The sequence below is a fragment of the Lepidochelys olivacea genome, assembly GCF_965140295.1.
Source record: "Lepidochelys olivacea isolate rLepOli2 genome assembly, chromosome: 1".
In the NCBI taxonomy this organism is placed as follows: Eukaryota; Metazoa; Chordata; order Testudines; family Cheloniidae; genus Lepidochelys; species Lepidochelys olivacea.
The window spans coordinates 188,153,239-188,180,833 of NC_140411.1; the positions used below are offsets into that span (position 1 = coordinate 188,153,239).

General features: G+C 48.5%; 1 protein-coding gene across 1 annotated transcript; it reads right to left on the reverse strand.

Annotated features, from left to right (window-relative positions):
• Window positions 1-27,595, reverse strand: LOC311528756 (immunoglobulin superfamily member 2-like; the record flags this gene model as incomplete). Its single annotated transcript, XM_084644157.1, has 10 exons — window positions 27,119-27,595; window positions 24,714-25,094; window positions 23,032-23,445; window positions 20,159-20,545; window positions 17,061-17,441; window positions 14,944-15,360; window positions 3,952-4,365; window positions 2,957-3,349; window positions 2,143-2,550; window positions 1-269 (listed from the first exon to the last, which is right to left on the reverse strand). The coding sequence occupies exons 1-10, from the start codon at window positions 27,162-27,164 to the stop codon at window positions 1-3; spliced, it is 3,510 nt and encodes a 1,169-aa protein (XP_084500283.1). The 5' UTR covers window positions 27,165-27,595.

The window sequence follows — 27,595 nt, forward strand, 5'->3', positions numbered from 1 at the left end:
TCAGTCCATTTTTTCCTCCTTCAGATTATTCATCTCTTCCTCCAGATTACTATGGTCAGAATAAGTGGGCTCAACATCTCCAGCCCCTTTCAAATCCACCCACAGCTCTTTTCCTTTCCTTTGATAGATCGATTCCTTGTGGGTCTGCCTGTTCTTGACATACAAGTAGAGGAGAGCAGCTATCAGGCCAAGGAACAGAATCAGGGGGTAGATAAGGATGAAGTGGAGCAGTGAAGGAGACGAACAGACCCTGGAAGAAATTGTTGACTCTGCAAAAAACAGAAAACAATTGAACACAGCAGCTAATTATACTTACTTCTCCTGCTGTTCAATATTCACAGCACTAATGGGGGATTATAGCTAACAGCCCAGTGGTTATGGCACTCACCTGGGTTGCACAAGACATGGGAGAACTACATTCATGTCCATGTTTTTCCTTATTCAGAGCAGGGGCTTGAATGTAGGTCTCCCACATCCCAGCTCAACCAATTGTGTGAGTCTCTCTTTCCCTCCTACACCCTTCACAATAAACTTTCAGGTTTGAGAAATCAGCAGTTTCCAACGATCTGCATAACACAGGCCACAGAAAGTCATCTCTGGCCTGCTTTAGCACCGATGGTCAGAATGGTCCCTTTGGTGTATTCCTGGTATCTTTGTTTGTTTCCTTTAGTTTTCCCCTTTATGCCATAAAACACCCAGGCATGCTGCTATAGGGTTGTTCATGAGTTTGGGGCTGTATATGTTGTTTTTTTGATCTAGGATTGTTCAGGAAGTGACTAGCCTGGAAGCCAATGTGGTCTAGAGAGTTAGGCAGGACCTAGGAGTCAAGCAACCTGATGTCTAGTCTTGGTGCTGACACTGACTTTCTGTGTTTCACTGGGAAAGTCACTTCATCACTCTGAGGCTCAATTCTCCCATCTGTAAAATGGGAGGAATTTACCCTACTCCATAAAAGTAAAAGTACTATATAAGAATTCTTCAGGCCAGGGAGTGTTAGCAGAGGGTCTAGAATTTAAGATATCATTCCTCTAGATCATAAATCCTGTGGGATGCATCCTCACCAGGACACACACATTTTTCAAGTGAATGGCACTTCCAAGTTTGTGTGCTTCGCTGTGAAAAATATCCAGTCTCCTGGAATTTTACGGAAATCAAAACACTGAGGATGCAAAACTACTTGGCAAAAATATATATCCAAATTCCATGGGAAATTTTCAGCAATTACTATTTCACTCAGCAACAACAAGGAGGGTTAATAAATAATCCACACAAAGGAACAGCTAGTGAAAGAAACATCCCAGTACAACAGAAAGCTAGCATCCAGTTACGAGGATGACTGAGATCCTAACCGCAGATGGGTGATGACAAATCTTCAGCACCTCCCTAAACACACTAAATAAGTTTGAAATCTTTGGTTCTGTTTATTCAGTTTCATTGCTGCAGAATCCCTCTGCATTTCCGAATTTTGTCCAGGCCTTCAACACACCCCAGTTTACCCCCCAAAGGAAGGTTGTTTCCAGTGGGGCCAACTATGAGAACAGACAGGACTGGAAGCATCACCATGAAAGCCTATTCCCAGAGGATTTCCAGGGGCTTTCTGCAATCTCTAGAGATTCGGATGACCACCCAAGAGTTTATCCAAGCTGAATGAAAGCCCTGATTTTTCTAAGTTTTTCCAAAAAAAAAAAAAAAAAAAAATGAGCCTAATGAGAACACAGGTTCAAGCTCCAAGATTCAGGTTAGGACTGTGAGGGCTTGATTTCACAAGGCATTGAGTGCTCGGTCCCAATCCAGCAAAGCACTTAAGCACAAGAATAGTTCTTTGGAAGTCAGTGGGGTTGTTCACATGCTTAAAGCTCAGCATGTGCTTAAGTGTTTTGCTGGATCGGAGTCAGTGCTCAGCACCTTGCAGGCCAAACCTGGAAACCCCCTCCCCTCCAGAGTTTGAGGTACCCAGCTCCTGGGTCTGGCCCACTAGAGAGCTAAGGGACAGCTGTGGGACTGAGTTCGGATCCCCCCTTAGTAAATTCCAAAACATTCCGTTCCGGGGTTTGGTTTGGGCCCCATCTTCACTCCTTCCCCTGCAGGGCTGGAGGCAAGGGAGAGGCTTTGGAAGGACTTAGAAAGTTGCTCATTGGTTACCTGCTGGAAGAATCAGCACAGTGATGTTCCCTGAGTGCCTTACACTCCTCTGATACCAGCCGCGCCCAGGGCCGAACACCCACAGCTCCCCATGGCACTGATAGTCCCCGCTGTCAGACACCTCAGGCCTCAGCAGCGTCAATCTGTACTGCAGCTCCCCAGGCCTCTCAAACCGCAGCCGGTTCCTGACAGTGCTGGTGGTGGCAGGGCCGTACTGAAACATAGAGCTGTGGTTCACACTAAATAACTCTTCTCTGCCTCCCCCGGTCATTCTCCACCAGGTGACGGAGAAGGCGGTGCCGCCGATGCCGGGCGATCCCAAGATGAAGTTGCAGTCTAGGTGGAGGTCCCCCTGGTTCTCTTGCAGCACAGCTGCTGAGCTTGCAACCTGCACCTGCAGGTCATCAGCTATCCCACAAGGAGAGAGAAGAGAGGCTTCAGGGAACTGGGTGGTTGTTGAACAAAAGCATCATGAGGTATATTTTCTGCTGGCAGGCACTCCTCCCTTCTTTTCTATTCCCTACATACCAACCAGCAGCACTCCATGCACTTCTGGCCCTCCCTCCCCAACATAGCTCTGCCTCCCTTCCCTGCAGCAGGCTATTCCTGCAACTGACCCCAGCACAGCTGAACCCTAACTTGCAGTCATCTCTGCTATTCCAGCTGTGCTCCCCTTTCCAGACCCTGCAGTGCCCCTCGACCCTGGCTGCATGGGAACATTGCAGAGAGGCAGCAGATGTTTGCTGGAGATGGGCAACGTCATATGCAGGGGAACTGGGAATGAGCCGGGGGGCGGTGGGGGGGAGAGCGTTACCTGGAGGCAGCGCAGTGAGCCTCGTGTACCCCGACACTTCCGACGCCCGTTGAACCCAACTGCCACTGCTGTCCTGCTGCCACTCCTGCACCTGGCAGCAGTACAGCCCTGCGTCGCCCGGCTCCACGCTCCGCAGTACCAGGCTGAAGTCACCGAAGGATGGGCGGCGAAGGTGCAGCCTCCCCGCCATCTTCTCCTCAGCATACTCCACCATGCCGTTGGCGTGGACTTTCACCAGGGTTTTCATCCCGGAGTGCTCCAAACCATGGAGCCAGATGGCAGAGAAGAGAGAGGCTGGTTGGGAAGGGCCCTGCAGGAGGCAGCTCATGGTCACGTCCTTGTTCTCAGTGGCTGTGATGCTGTGGTTTGTTTTTTCAACATGGAGTTTGTTCTCTGGTGTGGGAGGCAAGTGGAAGAGGCCTTCATTTAGGGACTGTGTTCCACAGCACAAAGAGACACACACAGGCTTGTTCGAGGCTGATCTGAGTCTCCATACAGTATGTGTGTGTGGGGGGTGGGGGGGGGGGTTGAGGGGCAAGGGGTCAGTGTGGATGGCCTGTTAAAGGGCCCCTGTTTAAGAACTGGAATCGCATTCTTTTCAGGGTTGATGGGAAGTCATGTAACTGGCTCCTGTGTGAGGCGCTCGGGGCTCCTTCTACTGCAAGTCCTAACTCCCACCCTTACGGCTCTAGCCCCTGCCTCCACAGCCCCACCGGCTCACTTGGGCAGGTGACCTCCGCACCACAGTGTTCAGAGGCTTCCTAATCGCTCACTCAGGGCTCCGGGCTGCAGGACGCGCCAGGCCAGGGAGAGGACAAGACGGGGGTTGGAAGAAGCAATCCCTGAGGGACCATTCCAGCCTGCATAATTGATCAAGGAAGGCCTTCCACCAGAGCTGTGTCTAGCATGAGCTCAGTACAGCTGGAGATCCAGCCTTTGCTTCTTACGGACATCCATGCTGTGATAAAGGATCCCTTCTAGGACAGCATAGTTACCGGAAACCTTGAACTCCAGCATGGTCTTTCCTGATTCCTTCTTTCCAAGTTTGTACCAGCCACGGTCTGGTGACCACAGCCACTCCTCTACCAGGCAGTAATACCTGCCACGGTCACCATGATTCACAGACAGAATATGCAGCCAGAACAGGTTGCTGGAGACCCTCTCACTGTGGAATTTCGATTTCTGTATAGCAGAGCTGAACTCTGCCCCGTAGTCCAGGATATTGCTATAGTTGGCCCTCACGATTTGCAGTGGGGCAGCATCAGCTGGAGAAGGCGGTAAGAAGTACCAGGTAATGGCTAACTGAGAATCCCTCTGGGTCAGTGATGTGACTCTGCATTCGATTTCTGTGTCTGCGCCACCAGAGATCTCCAGGGATCTATCTTCTGTGTTTACTCTTAGCTTGCTCTCTAAATCAACAGGAAAAAAAAAAAGAAGAATTTACTATGGCAGCTACCAGTACTAGAACACCAGCAGGAAAGGGATCGATTTCTTGAAATGATGGCTTACGAAGCCTTAGGAGAAGAGAAGCTGGAGGGAACAAGTCTGAAATTACACATAAAAGGCTCTGTTCAGGTGTTAGAAACCCCGCATTCTGAAGGATGCCCGGCCCCAATTTCAATCTCCTTTCTTTTAGGAGTCCTTGCAATGTTTCGGTAATTAAAAAAAAAAAAATCTTTGGACACGTTTTTCCTTTGCAGAACCCCCATGAGCAATCCTACAATAACAAGATGTGTGTCCAACTCAGCCTTCACAAGCAACCCTACAAGAATAAGCCTGCGCACACACGTTCAAGCACTCAGGAGCAATCCTACAGCAAACCAATCTGCACAGACCTACCCATCCGACCACCAGGGCTAAAGGAATGCACCAGTGAGAATCACAGAAGTCAGAGATAGAAGAACTCCATGGTCACTGTCAAAGGACTTGCCTGACTTGCAGCACCTCCTGCTGGCCAAGTGTGGCTCCGCAGCACCCTGCCTCTGTTCTTTCAGACCAGATCAGTCAGTTATCCAGACCACAGGAGTTCAAACATATACCACCTTTGTGGGGGCTAGTTTATTAACTCATTCTACAGAGGGTAACTTCTTTAGTTGCTGAAGTTCACAGCCACTCTGGGCCCATGAGTCCTGGGGCCAGTTTTCTTCCCTGCTCAGGAGGCTCTCACCCTCTTCCCAGAGCTGGCTTATACTTCAGACTCTCTCTCTCCTTAAGACAGGAGCTAGAGTTATAATTTAGGCCAGCTGTAGAGCCACAGCCAGCTTCCCCTCCAGCTGGCCCTTCCCCCAGTCAGTCCCCTTCACCCGCAGGCTAGGAGAGTTCAGCAGGCAAAACCTTCTGCCCCTGGTAGAAACCAAACATATACAATCCTCTTCCCAGAGCGCGTCCCAATTCACTGGGAAAGCACAGAGCCCTGCCTCGCCCACTCTGTAAGGCTCCTGGTCCTAGGCCCTTAAAAAAATGACAGCCTGGGTTTTCCCCAAGCCTTAACTATTTTCCCGGGACCATTTTCCTTCTCCCAACAGCTAGCTCTGTAGAGTGGATGAAGACCTAGGGAAGGCAAAGTCCCAGAACATAAGGGTCACACCACTGAAGAGGTGTTGACTGACCACTACAGGCCCTACTACCCTTAAGGGGACGGTCACCCTGTTACAGTCACCCAGCCAACTCCCTGCCCAGGCAGGATTGTTCCTTTCCAGGCATATTTCCCATACTTTAATAACGCCAATACAGTTTAGTTTTAAATTTTCTCAAGCGACGGGGCTTCCAGTCCTTCCCTTGGGAGACTGTTCTGCTATCTCACTGTCTGAAAATTTCCCCAGCCAGTTAAACCCATTACTTCTAGTCAGACCCCTGTGTACCATCCCAAACAATTCACCTGCCTTCTTGAGGTTTACTCCCTTCACACAGCAGTAGGTGGGCCCTCCAGGCGGCATTACTGGCATGGGATTGATGCACGAGCTGATAATGGAGGGGGACAAACCGGGAATGAAGATCCCACTGGTGCCAGTCCTCTTCGGTGAAGCAATGGGGCAGGGAGGAAGAGATGAATTAACACAAAAGTGCAGCTTTGGAAACTGAACAATGAGGGCCTTTCATCTCAGACAAACTAAAGAGTCTGCGTGGGTTTCACTAACACTTCCTGCCTCATCTGTCTGCCTTGGTTAATAACTAGAAATGTGGTAATGTGTTTCTGAATGTCCCTAGTCATTATACCTGGTAATTGTTCAATTAAGTGCTGAATGTCTCTAGTGCCAACAAAAGAAACATCCTAATCCGTCTTCAATTCTGCAACCATCTCCCACTGGAATGATACTGAGGTGTATCCTGCTAATACAGTCTCTGTTTATGGGGCTTAGTTCCGATTGCATCACCTGTTGCTAAATCGATTGGGAAAGCAATAAAAAGCATGTGAACATGCAGGTCTCTCACGTAATCCTCCCATCCCCCATGCATACATACCCCACATCCTGCTTTCTAAAGGCCCGTTTATTTTAGATGGCAAGACTAGCCACAAAGCAGGGAGATCACATCTTTGGGGACTTTTCTCCTTCTCTTCTTTCCCTTTTCAGGCTCTCATTCACCCTCTTAGACAGCAGGTGCTGAGGATATAGAAAAACTATCCCATCCCAGAAGCTGCAGGGCTGGGTGGGTTGGACTGGGGAGTTGTTGCCTTAGAGTTGGGATCTGATCATCATTTTGGGGTGGGATTGAGGAGCTAGCAAGGGAGACTCTTTTGTCCATATAGATGGTTCCTGCATCCTGTCCTAGAGGCCCCCCCTTATGCATTCAACTGGGACATTATTCTCTTTGCTGGCCACCATGGCAAAGAGAACTGAATGGCATTGCCATATACTGAACATACAGAGGACTGCGGAGGACGGAAATTAGCTCTGGGGTCTTTAATCCCAGCTATGATGGTCAGTGGGATCTCAGGAGAAGCAGAAGAAATTGCCTGTGAAGATGTAGATGAGGTGCATGGCATTCAACATCCTGCCACCCTGGGAACAGGACAATTTTACAAACACACATGCACACACACTTCAGTGAGAGTCAGGAACGGTTGCATCAAGGAACTATTAATTCACGAGGTAAGAATTATGGCTCTGATCCTGTGAGGTACTGTGTCCCCTCAGCTCCCACTGATGTTACTGGGAGATGTAGGAGCTTGGCATCTTCCCCTATTCCTCAGGAGCAAGGCTTTTTGCCTCCTCCCTTCCTTCCCCACTGCCCTGAAGGCTCCTCTAACATCCCTCTCTACATCTGGTGTCCCCCACACCCTATCTTCTCCCAGAGGTCCCTCACTATTCAGAGCCCCCCCACATTTCCTCTTTCCTTTGGGGATCCCCTCAGCACCCCTATTCCTTCTCAGAACCTATGGACATTCCTTGTCTCCAGAGGGCCCCTCATGTATGCCAGCACCTCATGTTTCCCCTTCTCCTCTTCCTTCCCTCCGAGAGTTCCTCTGCACATCTCCCAGTGCCCCCCAAGAGCCTCACATTCCCCCCCAGCCCCACTGTGTGCCTCTCCCTTCTAAACCTAGGTGTTACAGCCCCTCAATTCTCCGGCCAAAGAGGAGTGTCTCCCTTCAGAGCTCATCGTTGCCGCTTCTTGACTCAGATAGCCTCCCTAACCCCTCTTGGGGCTTGGGTGGTGCCTCTGCCTCCCTCTCACATCTGCTAGCCAAGTCTCTCTTGCCTTTATCCCTGTGTTCCTTTCCCTATTCAATGCATCTGCATCCTCCCCTCCCCCTCAACTCTATGTCTTACTCTCTATTTCTCTCTCCCTTCCCCACCCCGCATCTCAAATCCCACTGGAGACATTAGCACATGTCGCTCTCAAATTGAAAACGCAATACACGGGGATCAGCCTCATAAATGTTTCAGGCAGGTGGAAAAGGCATGTTCCGCAGCCCGACTCTTTGCAGGCTGCCACGTCAGAGTGAGAACAGCAGCGAGGATTTGGGTCCTACTGTGACAAGAGTCATAAAGGGGTGATGGAAAGAAAAAAGACAGCTGCTTTAAATGGGGTGGCAGGATGCTTTGCTGCTCTGTATTTCCCAGCAGATGACATCTGTGCTTTGAAGCTGGGCTGTGAACGCAGGGACGGTTCTAGGGGCAGGCAAGCAGGGCAGCTTCTCTGGGGGCGCCAACTTCCGGGGGGTGCCGTACCACTAGCCTTCCTCCTTCCCCCTCATTCTTTGCTCTGCTCCGGCTGGCTGACCATTTTAACTCTGACTTTTTTGGCTCGACTGCTGAGGGGGAGGATTGCGGGGAGAGGAAAGAGGCATAGTTGCTAAAAAACATTTTCCACCCTGGCCAGCACAATAGCTAGGGCTGCTCCTGCGTGAATGCACAGAATGGCTAGGAAGCAAAGAGGAGCAAATGCATTTCTGTCTCAAGGGTCACCCACTTTAGTCATCTGTCCTGCTGCCATGCACCCCTCTGACTGTTCCATATCAGATCCCATGGGCTAAGCAGAGCTGAGCATGGGCAGGACTCGGATTTGACTTCATTTGTTTATTTCTCCATCCTTAAAATGGCACCCCTCAGAGCCAGCTCTGGGTATTAGCACAGATCTAATGCAGCATAGATTAACTCTTCATAACCTAAAACGGATTCAACCCCAGAACCTAACTGCTAAATATAACAGAAATGTCATTTGCCCCCAGCCCAGATCCGGAAGTCTTATTCTGTGCCCTGAAGGCCAAACACAGACTCTGCCACCGTCTAACTAAAAGTGGAAGGAAATTCCAGGGTTAAGAGGCATCCACTGAGAATACCTTGCCAGCAGGCTTTTAAATCTAGACTTGAGCACCAGCGGATCTCAGCTCTTATGGCAGAGCAGAGGTAAGGTGTTGCTTCCTCAGGAAGCTAGGACCCAAACCATAGGGCTTTCAAAATTATGCCACAGTCAATGGCATGAGAACACCTGCATATCAGAGGAAGTGGTGTGATGGCTTAATAGAGGGTGCTGTTCAATACTGAGTTAATTGCCTTAATCTCAGAGGAATAGTGAGCCATTTCTTAGATGAGACAAAGGCAAAGGCTGTGATATCACTTGTGGTCATTAAAGATACTAGGCTTCCTTATTAGAATAGGGCTATGAATTCCAGACTCCTAGCCTATTTATACAATCGCATTCTGATTCCATTTATTTCCACCTCCACTTTCAAAGGGTTACACTATTCTTCTTCATTTCTTTTCCTGAAAGGCTGTGACTTTTGTATCCTGCTGGTCAGTGTGTCGTGTCCCCTTCTGTGTCTGATCCACAGAAGATACCATTCTCAGCTCGAGAGACAGGCTCTTTAGCTCAATCTATAACAACTCATGGTTAGCTCTGAAAGTCCCTGGTTCAATCCCCTGTGATGGCCACCATAACTGTGGTCTCATAAGAGTAGGCTCATCATCTGAGATTCAAACTCCTTGTGGGCTTCAGACATTTGGAATAATCTTCCTCTAGATGGCAGCCTTGAGCATGGTAAAGCAGCTGCTTGTGACCCACACCAGAGTGGATGCTATTGCAGCAGTGGCAAATTGATTGTTGTATACAATTTGCAACGCACTCTGAGACCTTTGGAGACAAAGAGCTATAGCAGGGTCAATAATCTGAACTGAAAGAAGGGAAAAGATGTCTCACACTGTAACACAGATTCAGGCTAACCTGCATGGTGGTCTCAATCATAGAACATCAGGGTTGGAAGGGACCTCAGGAGGTCATCTAGTCCAAACCTCTGCTCAGAGCAGATCAATCCCCAACTAAATCATCCCAGCCTGGGCTTTATTAAGCCTAACCTTAAAAAACCTCAAAGGAAGGAGATTTCACCACCTCCCTAGGTAATGCATTCCAGTTCTTCACAACCCTCCTAGTGAAAAAGTTTTTCCTAATATCCAACCTAAACCTCCCCCACTGCAACTTGAGACCATTACTCCTTGTTCTGTCATCTACTACCACTGAGAACAGTCTAGATCCATCCTCTTTGGAACCCCCTTTCAGGTAGTTGAAAGCAGCTATCAAATCCCCCCTCATTTTTCTCTTCTGCAGACTAAACAATCCCAGTTCCCTCAGCCTCTCCTCATAAGGCATGTGTTCCAGTTCCCTAATTATTTTTGTTGCCCTCTGCTGGACGCTTTCCACATCCTTCTTGTGGTGTGGGGCCCAAAACTGGACATAGTATTCCAGATGAGGCCTCACTAATGTCGAATAGAGGGGAACGATCATGTCCCTCGATCTGCTGGCAATGCCCCTACTTATACAGCCCAAAATGCCGTTAGCCTTCTTGGCAACAAGGGCACACTGTTGACTCATATCCAGCTTCTTGTCCACTGTAACCCCTAGGTCCTTTTCTGCAGAACTGCTGCCTAGCCATTCGGTCCCTCGTCTGTAGCAGCGCATGGGATTCTTCCGTCCTAAGTGCAGGACTCTGCACTTGTCCTTGTTGAACCTCATCAGATTTCTTTTGGCCCAATCCTCTAATTTGTCTAGGTCCCTCTGTTTCCTATCCCTACCCTCCAGCGTATCTACCTCTCCTCCCAGTTTAGTGTCATCTGCAAACTTGCTGAGGGTGCAGTCCACGCCATTCTCCAGATCATTAATGAAGATATTAAACAAAACCGGCTCCAGGACCAACCCTTGGGGCACTCCGCTTGATACCAGCTGCCAACTAGACAGGAGCCATTGATCACTACCCGTTGAGCCAGATGATCTAAGCAGCTTTCTATCCACCATTCATCCAGCCCATACTTCTTTAACTTGCTGGCGAGAATACTGTGGGAGACCATACCAAAAGCTTTGCTAAAGTCAAGGAATAACATGTCCACTGCTTTCCCCTCATCCACAGAGCCAGTTATCGCATCATAGAAGGCAATTAGATTCGTCTGGCATGCCTTTCCCTTGGTGAATCCATGCTGACTGTTCCTGATCACTTTCCTCTCCTCTAAGTGCTTCAGGATTGATTCCTTGAGGACCTGCTCCATGATTTTTCCAGGGACTGAGGTGAGGCTGACTGGCCTGTAGTTCCCCGGATCCTCCTCCTTCCCTTTTTTAAAGATGGGCACTACATTAGCCTTTCCAGTCACCCAGGACCTCCCCCGATCACCGTGAGTTTTCAAAGATAATGGCCAATGGCTCTGCAATCACATCCTCCAACTCCTTGAGCACCCTCGGATGCAGCCCATCCGGCCCCATGGGATTCAAGATGAACTCACTGAAAACTGGGACCTTTCCAAAAATGTCAGGATGGGTTGTTAGTCCTAGCTAGTATTACAGCAGCCTGAGAGTGGGAGGGGACCTCACTTTAATGTGTGTGGCTTGGCAGTCTCCTCCCAGGAAATGTTCCAGAGAAACGGATGGGGGTTCAGCAGAGCTCACACAGGGAATTTGCTCACATAGCCTGCTATTAACAAGGGACACTTGATTCCCATGAGAGGAATTTTTGTTGCAACTCCTCTAAAGATCGTCCCCAAGAGGCAGCAGAGTGCTTGCTAAAGCCCCACCCCTTTTGCTTTAAGCTTCTGTCTCTCACCACCACATTGCTAAAGTTCAATTACTATAAAAAACAGACAGGCCACTTCCCTCTATAGAAAGATGTGAACACAAAAACAGAACCAATTTCAATTTAATTAACTAAGCAGAATCTCCCACTGATGGTCTCGTTTTTGAACCCTGTCTGCTGACAATGCACTTTCTGCTCTGACAAGCTGGGGAACAGCTGGAGTATGCAAAAGAACCTACCTGCTCTCGCTCTCTCTCAGACAGACAGACACACACACAGCAGCAACAGCACCACCAGAAGGGCATCTCTCGGGGTTCTGGAAGAATCCATTTGGGCAAGAGCTAGAAAGGAGCTTTATCCTTCTCTCCAGTAGAGTGTTAAGGTGCATTATGGGTAGATTTAAACTTCTTCTGAAGCAATGGGTATGGGCAACCCTAGGGAGGTAGGATGCTGAACTGTCAGGGCCTAAATTAGATATGGACGTAATCTGTTTTATAATCTAGCCTCCTCCTGCAAAGGAAGGATTGTTTCTTAGCCTTCATTTTCTAGGGAATTTTGCCCAGTCTCCGTTTAAAGTGTCCCAAACAATGGGGCTCCCATCTCCCACTTGATAATATTACTTAGCCTAGTAGGTTTCATTGCAAAAGTTTTTTCTGATTTGCAGCCTCCTTTTTCTGTTACTCAGTTTCATTCCGTTATGCCTAGCTTAATTTCCCTTCCCCAAGCCCCTGTACTATCCTCTCTGGTACTTTTGTCCACCAGATAGACTCATAAGCCGATGACTTTCTTACCAAAGCAGTACACAGCTAGCTTTCCAATCAATCCCTCCATCCCCCTGATCATTTTTGTTGTTCTCCGCTCAACTTTAGTATCTTTCCTGTACTGCAGTTTCCAGGAATGAACACAACATCCTGGGAGCATACAGAGCAAGCCTAGCCTCTTCCTGCTCCATGACCAAGATATGTCTGCATAAGTAACCTACAGCCTTCCACTGGTGTTTTTTGTGGCCATTTTAGATTAAAAAATTTAAGTTTGCTTCACTATCACCCCTTGTTCCCCTTCAGTGTTACTGTTTCCCTGGGTCCTCGTGCTCACTGAAAGTCTGTATTCCAGATGCAAACCAGAGAGTCACAATGGCCAAATCCTTGGGGAAAGAAAAGGGGCAGCAATGTTGGATGGTGGGAGCAATGATAGCCTCAGTTTGCCAAGCTGGGAATGAGCAACAGGGGATGGATCATTTGGTGATTACTTGTTCTGGTCATCCCCTCTGGGGCACCTGATATTGGCCACTGTCAGAAGCAGACCCGTCCCTTGGGTATGGCGAATCAGGGCAACTGCCCCAAGCCCTGCACTTTAGGGGAACCCGCGCTTCAGTAAAATCGTGAGGAGGCAGGCGGGGAGGCGAGCGGCAGGCAGACAGGCAGGAGAGGGATGAGGAGGCAGGCAGGCAGATAGCGAGGAGGAGAGCAGCAGTCGGGCGGGAGGGAGAGGAGACTACCAGTGGCCACCGGCAGCCCCCCTACCAGAACCTCCCCCTCCCTCTCAGCACCTACCTCCTGCCACGGATCAGATGTTTTGTGGCATCAGGAGGTGCTGGGGGGAGGGGAGAGGAGCGAGGGTGTAGCGCGCTTGGGGGCGGGGGGGCGGAACTGGGTGGGAAAGAGGTGGAGTGGGAAGTAGTAGGGTGAGGGTGGGGCCTGGGCGGAGCACCTCCCCAGCCCCCGTAGATTAGAAACTCGGCGCCTATGTCCTGGGCCCGGCAGCCCCGTAGGAAGCACCCTGGTCGGAAGACAGGATACTGAGCTAAATGGACCTTTGGTCTGACCCAGTATGGCTGTTCTTGTGTTCTAAGAAGTTATGGACCTATAGGGAGTCATGGCAGTCGGGCTGAACAGGAGAGGACATATTAAAATACACTACAGCAAGCCCCTCAGTTATGACCGCAGAAAGCTCAAGATTTCAGTTCATGGGACTACATTCCCTATTAGCCAAAGGCCAGGTCTACACTAAAAAGTGGGTTGACCCAGCTATGTAGCTTAGGGGTGTGAAAAATCTACACCCCTGAGGGACATAATTAAACTGACCCCACCTCCTGTGTAGACAGTGCAAGGTTGATCAAAGACGTCTTCCATCGACCTAGCTGCTGCCTCTCCGGAAGGTGGATTAACTATAGCCATGGGATAATCCCTCCTGTCCAGTTTAAGTGTAGATACAGCCTTAGGTTAAGTGGAAAAATTAGAAATAGTTCAAGCAAAAAAAGACTGATTTTTCGTGAACAGAACTGGTACTAGGAAATCCCCATGGTAACAGGGACACAGTCCTCGGCTTGGGCTTCAATGGCCTAGTGGATCAGGCCTGGACAGTCACTATGTATTCTCAAGGGGCCAGATAATTAGCTGCTGTAAGTTGATGTAGCTCTATCCATTTTGATGGAGTTACACAGACCAGCTGAGGATCTGCACAAGGAATTAAATTCACTAACAACATTCAATGGTCCCATATGGGGAATTTCAGTCTGTGACTTCCTACAAGATACTGGGAGACTCTCGAGAGATACGACACAGAGTACAGATCCCTATCAAAGTTCTGGTTACTGACAGAAAATCAGATATACAGATGCTGTTTAATCCAGGATGTACCATGCCTCAGAGGGATCCTTCCCAGCCACTGGAGTCAGAAGGGTAAAAAGTACAAAACACCCAGATCCACTCAGCTTCTTTTTCACAAGCCATGACACCTCCCAAGTAGGCTATATTGACCTCTAGTGTATATAGGCTGGTAAGAAGAGAAGAACGTGTTGTGGATACATTGGACAAGTGGAGACTGGAAGGCTCAAGGGACTGGTAGTAGGGAATGGAGCTTTTTACATCCAAGTCACTGGTTCCTGTCCAACCCAAAGCAGTAGTGACCATATGGTAGCCATTCGGGGGCCTAGGATAGATATGTAGCCTAGAAGAAACCTCAGTAGGTCATCTAGTCCAGTCTAAGTATTATCTAGTGAAATGAGGTGTTCATGTTTCAGAATCTCCTCCACTGGCCCCATTTTGTGACAGTGTGAGCAGAGAGGCCAAAGACTGAATAGGCCACGGAATGAACTCTCACTTTGCCCCAGAGGTTAGGTTTAAAGCCCACCAGCAAGGCTGTGTGTGTGTGTGTGTCTCTCTCTCTCTCTCTCTCTCTCTCTCTGAGTCGGGGGGGAAGGGTGGGGAGAATCTTCAACAGCCATTCCCCACATTGTACCCATTCTATGGATAACCAGAGGCTTGCACTCACCAGCACTAAGTTCACTTTAACATGCGTAACAGCCACACTGGATGAGGCAGAATTAATACAAGCAGCACCTGCTGCTGTGGCCTTGGTGCATGATCCAGCCCGGAGGGATTCTAGCAGCTTTAGGACCATGGAGACAAAGTAACTGCTAATTACATTTTTGGATTTATGCAAGTCGCACAGCAAGAAGCTGCTCCGGAGGAAAGCATTTGCTGCAGCTCACCTGGTGGATTGACCTTTATCTCCACAACGTTAGACTTCACAGCAGCAGCTGCTGCCATCGCTGGGTGTCGTGCTTGCTGGCAGCTTCTCCTCCAGACCTCCACCTCACACCTGTACCTGCCCGCATCCTGCTCTGTGGCACTGTGGATTAGAAGTTCGGAGGAAGATGCAGATTTTGTGACTCTGGTCTTCCTCTGAAAGTGAGGTTGGGCAGCCCCCCACTCGATGGTGCCACAGGGCATGATTTTGACCAGCTGTTGATAACCATTAGCCTCTGGGATGGTCTTGAATTGCCAAGTTACCGATATTGGCACTTGGGAGACGAGATGGGTGGCAGAGACCTGGCAGAACAGTTCAAAATCCTGAGTAAATTTGACATTTGCTGTTCGGCTTCTCAGTGTGGCTCTCAAATTCAGACCTGTTAACAGGGAAGCACATCATTGGTACTGGGTTTGTAAGATTATAACAGAGATTGTACAGTCATTCTCCCTGCTTTTATCCCTTCACATGCAGCACTATCCTCCCCTGCCGGGAGCTGTTCCCACACTGATTGGGTGATTTGGGATTTAGCTGTTTATTTTACAAGTGAACTTCGGGGTTGTGATACTGGGAAACTAATAGCTCTGTCCTGATCATTATGTAGGAAGCATTGACCCAGCTTCCCTGCCATTCCACAGCTCTGATAACACACCTTGCTCCTTCCTTACCCCTCAATGCTATTTCAATCTGGGCTGCCCCGCGCTGTCAGTGTGCCTCCGTCATGACACAGAGCGCCCAGGCTATTCTGGATCATACAAACATTGCCAATACAATTCGATCCTGATTAAAGTCATCCATCCCCTGCTCTCCCATTCCTGTGCCCCTCAGTTCTCCGAATGCATCTCACTCCTGACGTGCACCTTGCTATTCCACTCCTGATCCCATGCGCAGCTCTGGCATTGTGCCTAAATCCTGAGCTGCAGCATCTCCTGCTATTCCAGGCTCAGGCCTGAGCTACACTTTTATACAGGCATAGTTGTGTGGATCAGGATGTGAAAAACCACATCCCTTAGTGACAGACCTACATGGACAAACCCCCAGAGCAGACACAGCTATGTCAACAGAGGAAGGCTCCTGTCAGCACAACTACCGTAATAGGGAGATGGCATTCCTGAACCGGTAGAAAAACTCTGTCAGCATCCACTGCGTCTACACTAGGGGGCTCTGCCAGCACAGGCTCCTCAATGTAGATAAAGCTTTGGGTCCCCCATGCAGCTCTGCCAACACCATACTTCAATCCTGCCCTGCAGGACAGTCTGGAATTCCATCACAGCTCTGCTAACGGAAGGGTCTGTTTTCGATTAATGCTAGGTGCTTCATTTTGCCAAGCACACTTTCCCCACTGACCATCCGCAGTATTTATTTACATATTTATTTCGTTTTTTAAAATGCAATGGCCCATCCAGTGCTACAGGCACCTAGCCCATACTAGCCCGTAAACTAAAAGTCTAAACTAAACTAGCCCATAAACTAAGAGTCACCACGTGGACAGAAAGAAAGGTGCCTAAATAGATCCACGTCAACCCAAACCCTCCTCAACAGCCAAACGGGAAAAAAGAAAAGGGGCTTGCCTGGAAAAGTTAACCAAACGAGGCTCTGGGGGGGGGGGGGGCAAAGAGTGCTCCAAAATCAAGGACCCCCCACCGAGAACTCTTGTAGTACAACTCAGCCAGCCCTTTTGTTCAGTTTCATTTCCATATACCATTGTGGCAATAGATTAATCCCTTCTCGTTTCAAGAAGCTGAGGATCCAAAAGGGTTCCTGCTGAGTAGTAATTGGTATTTACACAGTGCCTGGCATTCAGGGGTCTCAGAGCACGTTACCAGTGTTCATTGATAACCTCTCAAAACAGCTTGCATGGCGGGCAGGCAGGTTGTATCCCCCCATTTTACAGGTGGGGAAACCAAAGCACACAACTGTTAAGCGATTTCTCTGCAGTCACATAATATGTCAACGGCAAAGCTTGGAGCAGAACCCAGGTCTCTTCCTTCGCAGGCCCGTATTTTAACCAGTAGACCACCCTACCTATGATAGAAGGTCATCCAACTTTAACGTAAGGAAGGGATTCTATCAACTTACTGAGAGGGCTAATGGCTACTGATGTTTCCTGTGCCTGTTTCCAGCTCCTGTCCTTGGACCACTCTGTCACTTCACATTTGTAAGACCCTCCATCATCGGTGGCTGAAGTGTTGTAGATTGCCAGAGTGAACGTGGTAGAGTTCATCTTCTCTAGTCGGAGGTCCCTATTAGCGCTGCGTTCCTGGTAGGAGGGGCCTGGCCTCAGCATGCCATCCTGTTCCATCCCAACTATGTGCTCCGGTTGATCTCCGTTCTTTCGCAGGTGCCACCAATTCACCGAGAGTGGGCTTGTTGCTCCACTCACCTCACAGTGAAGGATCAAGGTGTCTCCTTCCACTATCTGACTTTCGCCGCCGAGCACAGACACATGCATGTGGCTTTCTGTGAACAACAGCAGCAGCAATTATCTTTCCAAGCTAGTCAGGAGTATTCTCGTGACAAGGTAAATCTCAATGTAAAGGGTAGGGGGAGTTGTCCTGAAATTTGGAGCCATCTTTTCAGTACCCTGAAGTACATTTCTTTCTGCCAGTGGCATTCCTGGAGTGGTAGCATTAGGGAATGTGTCAGTGAATAAACTCAGTTGGCAGAGTCTTGCCTATTGCATTGAGACAGGCAAATTCTGGGCTCCAGTGCGGACACATCGCGTCAGCTCTTCACCACTGAGCCAGATGCATTTAACTTTCATTTTAAAAGGGTTTTTTTTTAAAAAGACACAAGAAGAGTTGTGACAAATATATTAAAGAAAACAAATTATTCTCTTCAGGTTCTTGTACTATGCCCATCACCCTGGCATTTGAGCACCTGTGGGTATTAAATAGAACGTATGAGCTGTCACGGCTAAAAGAGGCCTGCAGTAAAACACCTACTCCACACGTTTCAGAGTAACAGCCGTGTTAGTCTGTATTCGCAAAAAGAAAAGGAGTACTTGTGGCAATTGTGGCACCTTAGAGACTAACCAATTTATTTGAGCATGAGCTTTCGTGAGCTACAGCTCACTTCATCGGATGCATACTGTGGAAACTACAGAAGACATTATATACACAGAGACCATGAAACAATACCTCCTCCCACCCCACTCTCCTGCTGGTAATAGCTTATCTAAAGTGATCACTCTCCTTACAATGTGTATGATAATCAAGTTGGGCCAACTGTTGCAACAGTTTCCACAGTATGCATCCGATGAAGAGAGCTGTAGCTCACGAAAGCTTATGCTCAAATAAATTGGTTAGTCTCTAAGGTGCCACAAGTCCTCCTGTTCTTTCTACTCCACACGCCAGCTTTTAACTACATGTCACAATGCATGTAGCACCCTCTGAGGCGAGAGCAATTGCCTCTGTTTAAAGAGCATGGGTGAACTGGAACAGAAAGTGAGGTGTCCTCTGGAGAAGGAGCTGAGATAATAGGGAAGGACAAGTCGGGCCAAGCCATGATGAGGGAAAAGTAGTCAATACTTGCAGACACACCAAAGGATGAAAAGGAGTAAAGGGTGCATCCCAAGCACAACTGGATGGTCAAAGCAAAATCAGTCAGTCAGATACCTCTTTTCACCTAGCACAGTTGCAAAATTCACACAAAAAGAAAAGGAGGACTTGTGGCACCTTAGAGACTAACAAATTTATTTGAGCATAAGCTTTCGTGAGCTACAGCTCACTTCATCGGATGCGTGCATCCGATGAAGTGAGCTGTAGCTCACGAAAGCTTATGCTTTGTTAGTCTCTAAGGTGCCAAAAGTCCTCCTTTTCTTTTTGCGAATACAGACTAACACGGCTGCTACTCTGAAACCAAAAATTCACACAGCATCATTGTATGAACAAAACCAAGTAATACAGAAACAGTAAGAACTCTTCTAGCTTGGATATTTTTCTAGAGTGGACTCCTGACTTATATGTGCATGACCTTCATTATTATTTGTGTTCCAGTAGTATTAGAAGCCTCAATTAAGACAGGGGCTTCATTGTGCTCCTGTGTGTACGTACACACACGTACACACACATACACACACGCACACAAACAGCATAAGAGACAGCCCCTTCTCCAAAGAGCTTCCAATCTAAACAGGCAAATGCAGGGTGAAAGAGAGTAGTATTATTGTCCCCATTTTACAGATAGAAAACTGAGGGACAGAGAGATTAAGTGACTTGCTTAAAGTCACTGCAGCAGAGCAGGGAATTGAATCCAGATCTCCTGAGCCCCAGTCCAATGTTGTAACCACCCCTGACAGTTTATTCACAGGAACACCATGGTGATGGTTGTCTCCTTTGCAATGTTGGGTAGAACAGCATGCCATGGTAGGAGAAGTCATTGGGAGTGTCAGTAAAGCTCATTTAGCCATCCAGGCCTTAAAAAAAAATACTGCAGTATTCTACTATAATAGCCCCACCACGGCAGTATTAATACTGGAAGCTGTCCGACTTTGGACCATTACCATGTAGGCTATTGTAGCCAATGGTTAAAGCGGTTTGCGAAAAGTATGTGTATGGGGTGGGGGGAATGGGGTGGCTCAATCTGGGAGCAGGACCTTTGGTAAGACAGTGCTTAAAGTACATCTCTCAACAGCCCAGCTTGACCTGAACTTTCTTTGGGGGGGCGGAATCTGCCCTCTCCCCCCACATCTCCCCACATTTTAAGCACTAATTGTACCATGCATAAGCATAGGCAATAAAAAAGGCAGTAAGTAGAGAGCCCTGATGAAACTGGGACTGATCCTACCAAATGTAGGATCTCAGTCACCCTGTGTGCACAGGCAGCTGCCTCAGAAGAGGTGGTGGAAACTGCAAGAGGGACTGTAGGTGAGAGGGAAAAGACTCTTATGCCTACTGGAGAGAGGAAGCAGGTCATCTGGACACTCTGTGGAGGTGACCCGGTGAATTGGTGCAGACAGTGAATTAGAGCGCACACTTCCCTTGCTACAGTAGAAATGTTACGTGTGCCAGTGTGAATACCTTGGTTTCTATCACTGTACCGAGCACTATAGCCCACCTACCCCTTTTGGGGGACGGCTTACTTGTGCCAAGGCAGGAGGCCAAATAGCAGTGGAACCCAGACCAGGGACCTTTTTCAGATTTCACTTAGAAGAAAGGGCATTTAGTTTCACTGACCTATTGGCATCACATTGACATCAATGTCTGACGATGTCTTGAACTGGGTGGTGGAAAAGCCTGTGGAAGCCTTCTCCATCTCTGAAACCTTACAGCTGTATGTGCCTTTGTCTTTTAACTCCACCTGGTATACTTTGAGGATATACAGTTCATTGCTTTTCTTCACCACTTGGAGATGTCCCAAGGCAGCTCTCTCTTCATACTCCTCCTTCAAGGCCAGTACCCCATGTGGGTCAATCCTAGCTACTTCTACTCCTTTGAAGAGCCAAACCACTTGGAACCATCGGTTTTGGCTATTCTGGGCTTTCACAGAGCAATTTACCTGCAAGGGCTCCCCTTCTGCAAGGGAACTTTCAACAGCAGCAATATTAGCTTGGAAATCTCTGTCTGTAGAAAAACAAAAGCAAGGCAAGTGTATGTCAAGAGGCCCTGTTCAATCATCCCTTCCTATTACTAGCTTCATTGGAGTCAGAAGGGACCTCTATCAAATGGGTCCTTTAGTCCATTTCCTTTGGATAAGATTCTCCCTTCTTGGAGGGCAAAGTATTTTTAGGTCTAGTACAACGTAGACCAACTTCCATCCTTGCTGAGGCATCTCCCAGGAATTCTTAGATTTGAACCAAAGCCCCAAAAGGTGATTCAGGACAAGATTTTAATAGAAACTGGTCACTGCTGAGTGAGCAGGGAATAAGATCCCCTACCAAACTCCCATGCATGGAACTCATGAAATCAATGAGAATTCTGCGCAAAAATCAAACGCAGAACATATCTCTGTCTGTATACTGGTCGCATTTTTACATGACCATTGCGTTGACTCCTTAGATTAATACTACACAGACAACACCTAGCTCCAGGGGAAATACCATACATTATCATCCAAAGGTAAAAATACAGTAACTCCTGAGATTTACAGCTGCTTTAAGTATTTATTGCAAATAAGTTATCCTACAGTTTTAAATGTTTGGTTCATAAACAATTCAAGAAGAAACATCCTGATTCCTGCACATATGCTTGGTATTCCCAAATATTGGCTGAATAGTTTATAGGCATAATGAGATCTAGAGGCCTCCACGTTCACACAATGGTGTAAACTGTTCAGGTACCTGGGTGATGAGTATAATACACTAATCTAAGTAGAATAGAATTCTCAGCCTATAGGGAGTTTCAAAACTCTTTACTTTGACTAATCCCTATTCATGAATCATAGCATGTGATTGGTAATTGAAGTTACGTGGTATTGTTTCTGCTTTCTGATTGGATGACGAAACTTTAAACAGGAGAATAATGAAAAGCAAATATTCTTGTCTGCTATGAATGTTCATATGAACTGCAGCTGTTCTCCAAACAATGGTGCACACAAAAACCTCTCCTATGAATGGGAACGAGGGGTACAAACGTTGTCAAACCTGCCAGCCATTCCAAATTAAAATCTATGGTCATGAAGAGAGAATTTTTGCAGTGTTTGACGGGTGCACAGCATGGAATCTTGCCCACAGCTTAATGAACTGTTTGAACCATTTAGCTCAGTGGGTTTCAACTTGTGGTCCAGAGACCTCTGGGGTCCTCAGACTGTTTCTCAGGGGTCCGCAAAAAGTTGTTACCATATAACAGTGGTTTTCAACCTGTGGTCCGTGGACCCCTGGTAATGGGTCCACACTTCCATTAGAAATTTTTTAGGTGTCTGCAAATGAAAAAAGGTTGAAAAACACTGATTTAGCTATTTGTTTCTTTGGTTTCCTGTTCTGAATCAGGGTCTTTACTAGATGCCAGCTTCCTTTACCCCACACTCTAAAACCCGATCTTTCCTCTCCACCCAGGCCACTAACTTTGGCCCAAACCATGGTCATTTCTCACCTCAGCGATCAACATCCTCCTTTCCTCTGGCCCCCTTACATCTCAAATCAGCCACCCTTTCCCAAAATATTTCTGTGATAGCCTTCCTTGTGCACCGTTCCCACCACATCACTTTCTAGTCAGACCTCTTCACTGCATCCCCCGGCTCGCTCCAGCTCCTTGTCCTCGCCAGGGCCAGTATCCTCCATTAAGCTCCTTTCTCTCTCACTGCTTTAACTTCCCTACCCCACCCCAGGCCTAACCTTCTGCCTTTGCTCCCTTCCCACCTTCCTCCATGCTACCTCTGTGCTTGCTATAATCCCCTTTGTCTTGGTCACCAATGCCTCAATGCTGTACCCACTGCAGTCAATGGGAGTATTGCCTACATTTGTATCTGGGAAGGTGTTCGTGTTGCCAACTCTCACAATTTTATGAAAAGTCTCACACTATTGGGTGTTTTTAGTGGAGTCAGGTGATTATATGAGAATCTCAGTTTTCAATTAAAAAAAACAGTGTTTCTAGCCCTCATGGTTGCAGAGAAAAGCTTGAAAACTTGAACCCTAAAGGCTCAGATGCCCAAAGAAAAATAAGAACCCAAAGTTTGTTTTAAAATGTCATGATTTTTAAGATGATCTTAAAATTTGTCAGGGATTAACTAATGATGGGAGAGTTGGGCCAGGCAATATTGAGTCATCCCTCCCTTAAGCACTTCTGATCATCACACACAGGATTTGTGTACATCTGGAGCCATTCTGTCTCCTGTCTAGAGCCCCTGTCAGTCAAATGTTACAGGACCTAGACCTTCAGAAATCTCATTCACATTAATGCTGTTGTGTAAAATGACATTTTGTGCAGTGGCTTAATGACTGGGTGGATGAAGAGGCTTTAGAGACACACAACAATCCTGACTCTCATTTACATAAAAGGCATCTTTGTAGAAAGGGTAAGCACGAGTTAGGATCCCTCTGCAGTCCCTAAGATGGAAGCGGAGGTATTTTATAACGACAGTGCGTCTCACCAATGGGCTGTATGCATCTTACCATGGCTTCTGATGGTCAGCGATGTCTTTTCCGTTTTTTTCCGAGCTATGTCTTTCCAAGTCCCATCAGGATCCTGTATCCACTCAACCGCCTCACAGTACACTTGGCCCTGGTCAGAGGGCTGCACTCTGCCAATAGATAGCTTGTATGTGGTGTCCCCAACCTTGTCCAGCCGGACATCTGACAAAAACCTCTGCGTGTAGGAGGAGCCCGGAGTCAAGATGAAATCCTTGGACAAGGAAAGGATCACCATGGCCTGACCATCTCCTGATCCCTGGAGATGGTACCAGGCAACAGAAAGGTGGGTGTGTTGAGCTGTGGATTTTGACACCTCACAGGTGAGCTCTAGTGGATCTCCTTCCACTTGGATGAGGGCCTGCGGTGTCATGGTGGCGGAGAGGGTGTCAGGGATCACTAAACACAACAAAAACACAGCCATGCTGGTCACAAGTGGAACAACTCTCTGTCTAGACATAGATACCCTGCTTATCAGCCATGCCCTCCTCCTGGTGCAGGGATTTCCACTCTGTGGCATTAGCAGCTTTCACTGCTGATTGCCACCGATACATAAAGGGGCTCAGCACCTGGGTGGGCAGAGCATGTCTCCTTTGCTGCAACGCTCTCTTGCGCCCTCTTCAGTCAACGTGAGCCAGTGTTAACTGACTCCAAAGAGAATCAGGTGTAGGCCAAAGAGTATGGGCTGGTACACCCCAAGGATAAAGGGAAAACGTGTGTGGAGGAGGGGGAGGTACCCCAGAGGCCCCACCAAAGTTACCACAGAGCATCTCCCTCTAGGGAATGCTGCACCATCATTTACATAGGAGAGTTCAGAATAAGGAGTTTTCTTTTGCCTCTCCCACCCAGTCATGCTTCCCCCTCCTAGCTCTCTCCCCGCTTCCCAAAGATGTCTCTTAGGATGGTCACCCTTTCCGGAACATCTATGGGCATCCCACGTATGTCAGAGTGACCCTGTGTCCTATCGGCATGGCCTAAAGGATGCTGAGGGTCAGTTTTGAGGGCCTTTGTATTCATGGAGATGTTCTGATGTGATCTGCTAGAGCTCTGTCATGACTAGGGGTTCAAGAAATGAGGTGTGGAGAACACGGCTCCCCTTCCTCAACTAATAGCAGAGCGGCAGCTCCCCTTCCTTTCTCCTTTTCTGGCTGTGGGGGGGGGGGGGGGAGCTCAGCTCCTCCTCCCTACTGGAAGTGAGGATTCACCAGGAAAGGAACATGAAGTGGGAGCCGCTGGAGGGGTTTGTGACTGGCTGAGGAGTCCCCCGGGTGGAGCAGCAGCAAAAGCCCCAGATGGGGAAGAAAGAAAGGCCTAGCTAAGAGACCCTATTCACCTCCTCTCCCAATACCACACCATCTGCCCCTTCCCTTCAAGGAAGAAGACACCTGTCCCTCCATCTACTCTGAGGAGGTGGGGAGAACAGCCATCTGATGTCTCTGTGCTTTTTAGACCCTGCACTTCACTGGCCTCTCCCTTTACTAAATGGGATGCTGACATACAGGGTTTCACTGCCAACTTGGGACCGCCACAGCTGGACAGCGTCAACAGCAAAAGAAAAGCAAAACCTGAACCGTCCTATCTCGCCACCCTCACCCAGTGCCTCAGAGCAGCCGATAGAAGGTGGCCGAATGGCAAGTGTGAGGCTAGCAACCTTCTCTAGTTCTTACCTGAGAGGTTCATCTTGGCGCTGTAACTCCCGAAGTACCTCTCGTCGGTGGTGGGTGTGTGGCACTCATACTCGCCGGCATCCCGATCCTGGAGCTCCGTGATGTGCAGCAGGGCAGAGTCCCCCTGTACCCTCTCTACATAGATCTCTCCACTCCGCACACGCTGGGTGTAGATGGCGTAAGGGAAGGAGGGATCCATGGTGCTGATAATCTGCACTTCCCGCTCTGGGGCAGAGGGCAGGTAAATGGACCACTGGAAATTCTGCTCTGAGGGCCCCTGGTAGCCACTGACCTTGCACCAGATGGTGATGTGATAACCTCTAGCCCGGTAAAGACGTCCTTTCTGAACCAGCACTACTCTCTGGCCAACGCAGAGGCCTGCTTATGAATAATGAAACAGCAGTAGTGTTATGTGGCAATGCAAGTTCTTCTAGAGGCACATCCCAAAAGAGGGGATTTGGGATTTAAAAATACCTGGAATCTGAGTTGTAGAAGTGGGGTGCTTGCAGTCACAGGCTTAAGTCACTTGTGCATTTACCACAATTGCGAGAGCAAATCAAGTATCAGCGCAACTGTCATTTACAAGTGCGGATACCCAGGTGGCACATACAGCTCCAGTGACTGCGCCTCACATTTTAAGGAATGGCGCCCTTTTAATGATTATTCTGCCCGCCTTGGTGCTGCTTAGATCTCTGTTTGGAGGGGAGAGCAGAGTGACATGGGGTTGAGATGGACGCCCCACAGTTCTAATGAGACCAAGTGGGGCCAGTTCAGAGGAGAGCACCAAAGAAGATAACAGGTTTCAGTAGGGTCTTATGAAGAGGTTAAGAGAACTGGGCGTGATTAGCCTGTGAATAACACAGCTGGGGTGAGTGGATATCCGAATTTCCTATCAGTATCATAAGGGATGTTAGAAAGAGGGCAGAAAAAACTGATCTCACTAGCCAGCATGCACATCTGATGGGCTGCAAGTGCAGTGGGGGATAAGGCTGGTTTGCCATTAGAAAAACAGCTATAGGAACATGTCAGGTGATGAGCCGTGCCAAAGGAGGCCTCATCAGAGCAGACAGATAAGGACATCCCAGCAGAGGTGAATAGTCTGCAAGGGCGGTTCACCCCTCAGCTGTATGACCCATCCTCCTTCTGTCTGCATGGGGCCTGAATGGAGTGGGAATGGGAAGCAACAGGGTCATCTACTCAGCTGGTAGTTTTTCTCCCCTCATTACAAGTGGAGTTCACAGAGCAAGTGGTTTTAATCTACATTTTATTTGAGAGTCCCAAAAAGGGCTTGTCTACACAGAGACATTGACCAGAATGACCATTAAGTAGATTACACTAACCCAGAGAAAGGTGTTTGTATTCTGGAACACAGTGTCCACCTGGAGAGTTATATCAGTATAACTACAGCCCTTATAGTCACACCCTGCGCTATACTGGAATAGCTTCCCTTGGAGACAAGCCCTTAGTCTCCTGAGTAAAGTACAAACAGCACCATAAGCAAAAGGACCAATAACAGCAGGTGCAGCTCCCAAGGGAGGCTGTGGGCCAAATTAAGTTGGGATGGAATTTATGGTGCAACATGCAGATCCAGTGTAAGCTAGTGATAAATGGGGGTATGCAGTAAGGTGATGTAACGTGTGCCAGTCGGGCATTCAGCAGTTGTACAAAATGGAGTGAAACAGACAGGAGTTTTTGCCATTTATTTTGGAGAGATCGTCATCATATTAATCAAGGGCCAACCAGGAACAAGGCCCCATTGAGCTAGGCACTGTACAGAGAGAGTAGTAGGGGGTCTTGCCCTGGAGTGCTTCCAGTCCAAATAGCCAAGCCAGGGCAGGGGAAGGGCTGTCATACACAAGCAGCGTGAATGATGGGATGGCAGCAAATATCATGTTAGCGCCACAAGTTTTTGGTTTGGCTTTTTCAGTTGGGAGGGGACCAGGTAAATGGACAGAAAAGGGAAGGGAGCGGGAACATTGAAGGGGGAGATCAGGAGTAGCTCAGCCAGGGGAGCATAGCAAGAGGAAGCAACTAAAAGGAGAGTGACAGAAAGCAGCCCCACCTGTCCAGGCTAACGTACCTCCACAGTGCTCTCAGCACCCCTATGGGCTATGCTAAGCCACTGACATGGGGGCATCTCTGTCCACGACTGAGCCCTAGTGCACCTCATTGCCAGCTCAGTGGCCAGCGCGACAGAGAACCCCAGATACACCCAGAACCCCAGGGGCTGAGTCCCCTCCCTGAGAGGAGCCAAAGGAGTGGGTGGCTTTGATGAAAATCAGAGAAGGGGGATGGATGGCTTGCACGTCTAAGCCCTCCCTTTGGCCTTTGCCTACACTCCCTCCCACCCCCACCCTCTCAAGTGCTGAATGGAGAGGAAAGCCAACAAGCTCCACGACACTCACCGAGGACGAAGAGAAGCAAAGCGGCCGAGCGCTGGACAGACCCCATTACAAACAGGTGCAGACGGGTCCTTCCCCTGCAAGTGGCAGGAAGTTCTCCTCAGACAGCTGCAGCCACCAAGCCCTGCAAGAGCCACCGGATGGAAGGCAGCCGGCTCACGCCGTGGTTTCCCTTTTTTCAAGGGGGGGGGCAGAAAGAGGCTAGCGAAGTGACTTATTTCAGAGCTGCAAAGGCAGGGTCCCAGTGCACAGACACAAAACCAAGATGTTACGTGTCAGATGCCCCCATTTCCTTGCCGTGCTTTGTGATGCATCTCACCCAGTGCTGAGGTGCAGCCTGCTTAGACTGTAAGCCTCTCATTGCAGGGACTGTGGTTTCTCTGCTGTCCATACAGCACCTAGCATGCAGCAAGTGCTCTGCAACGGATGATAGAGATCACCCCCCTCGTTTGTCACTGTGGCCACCATTAAAATGCTCAC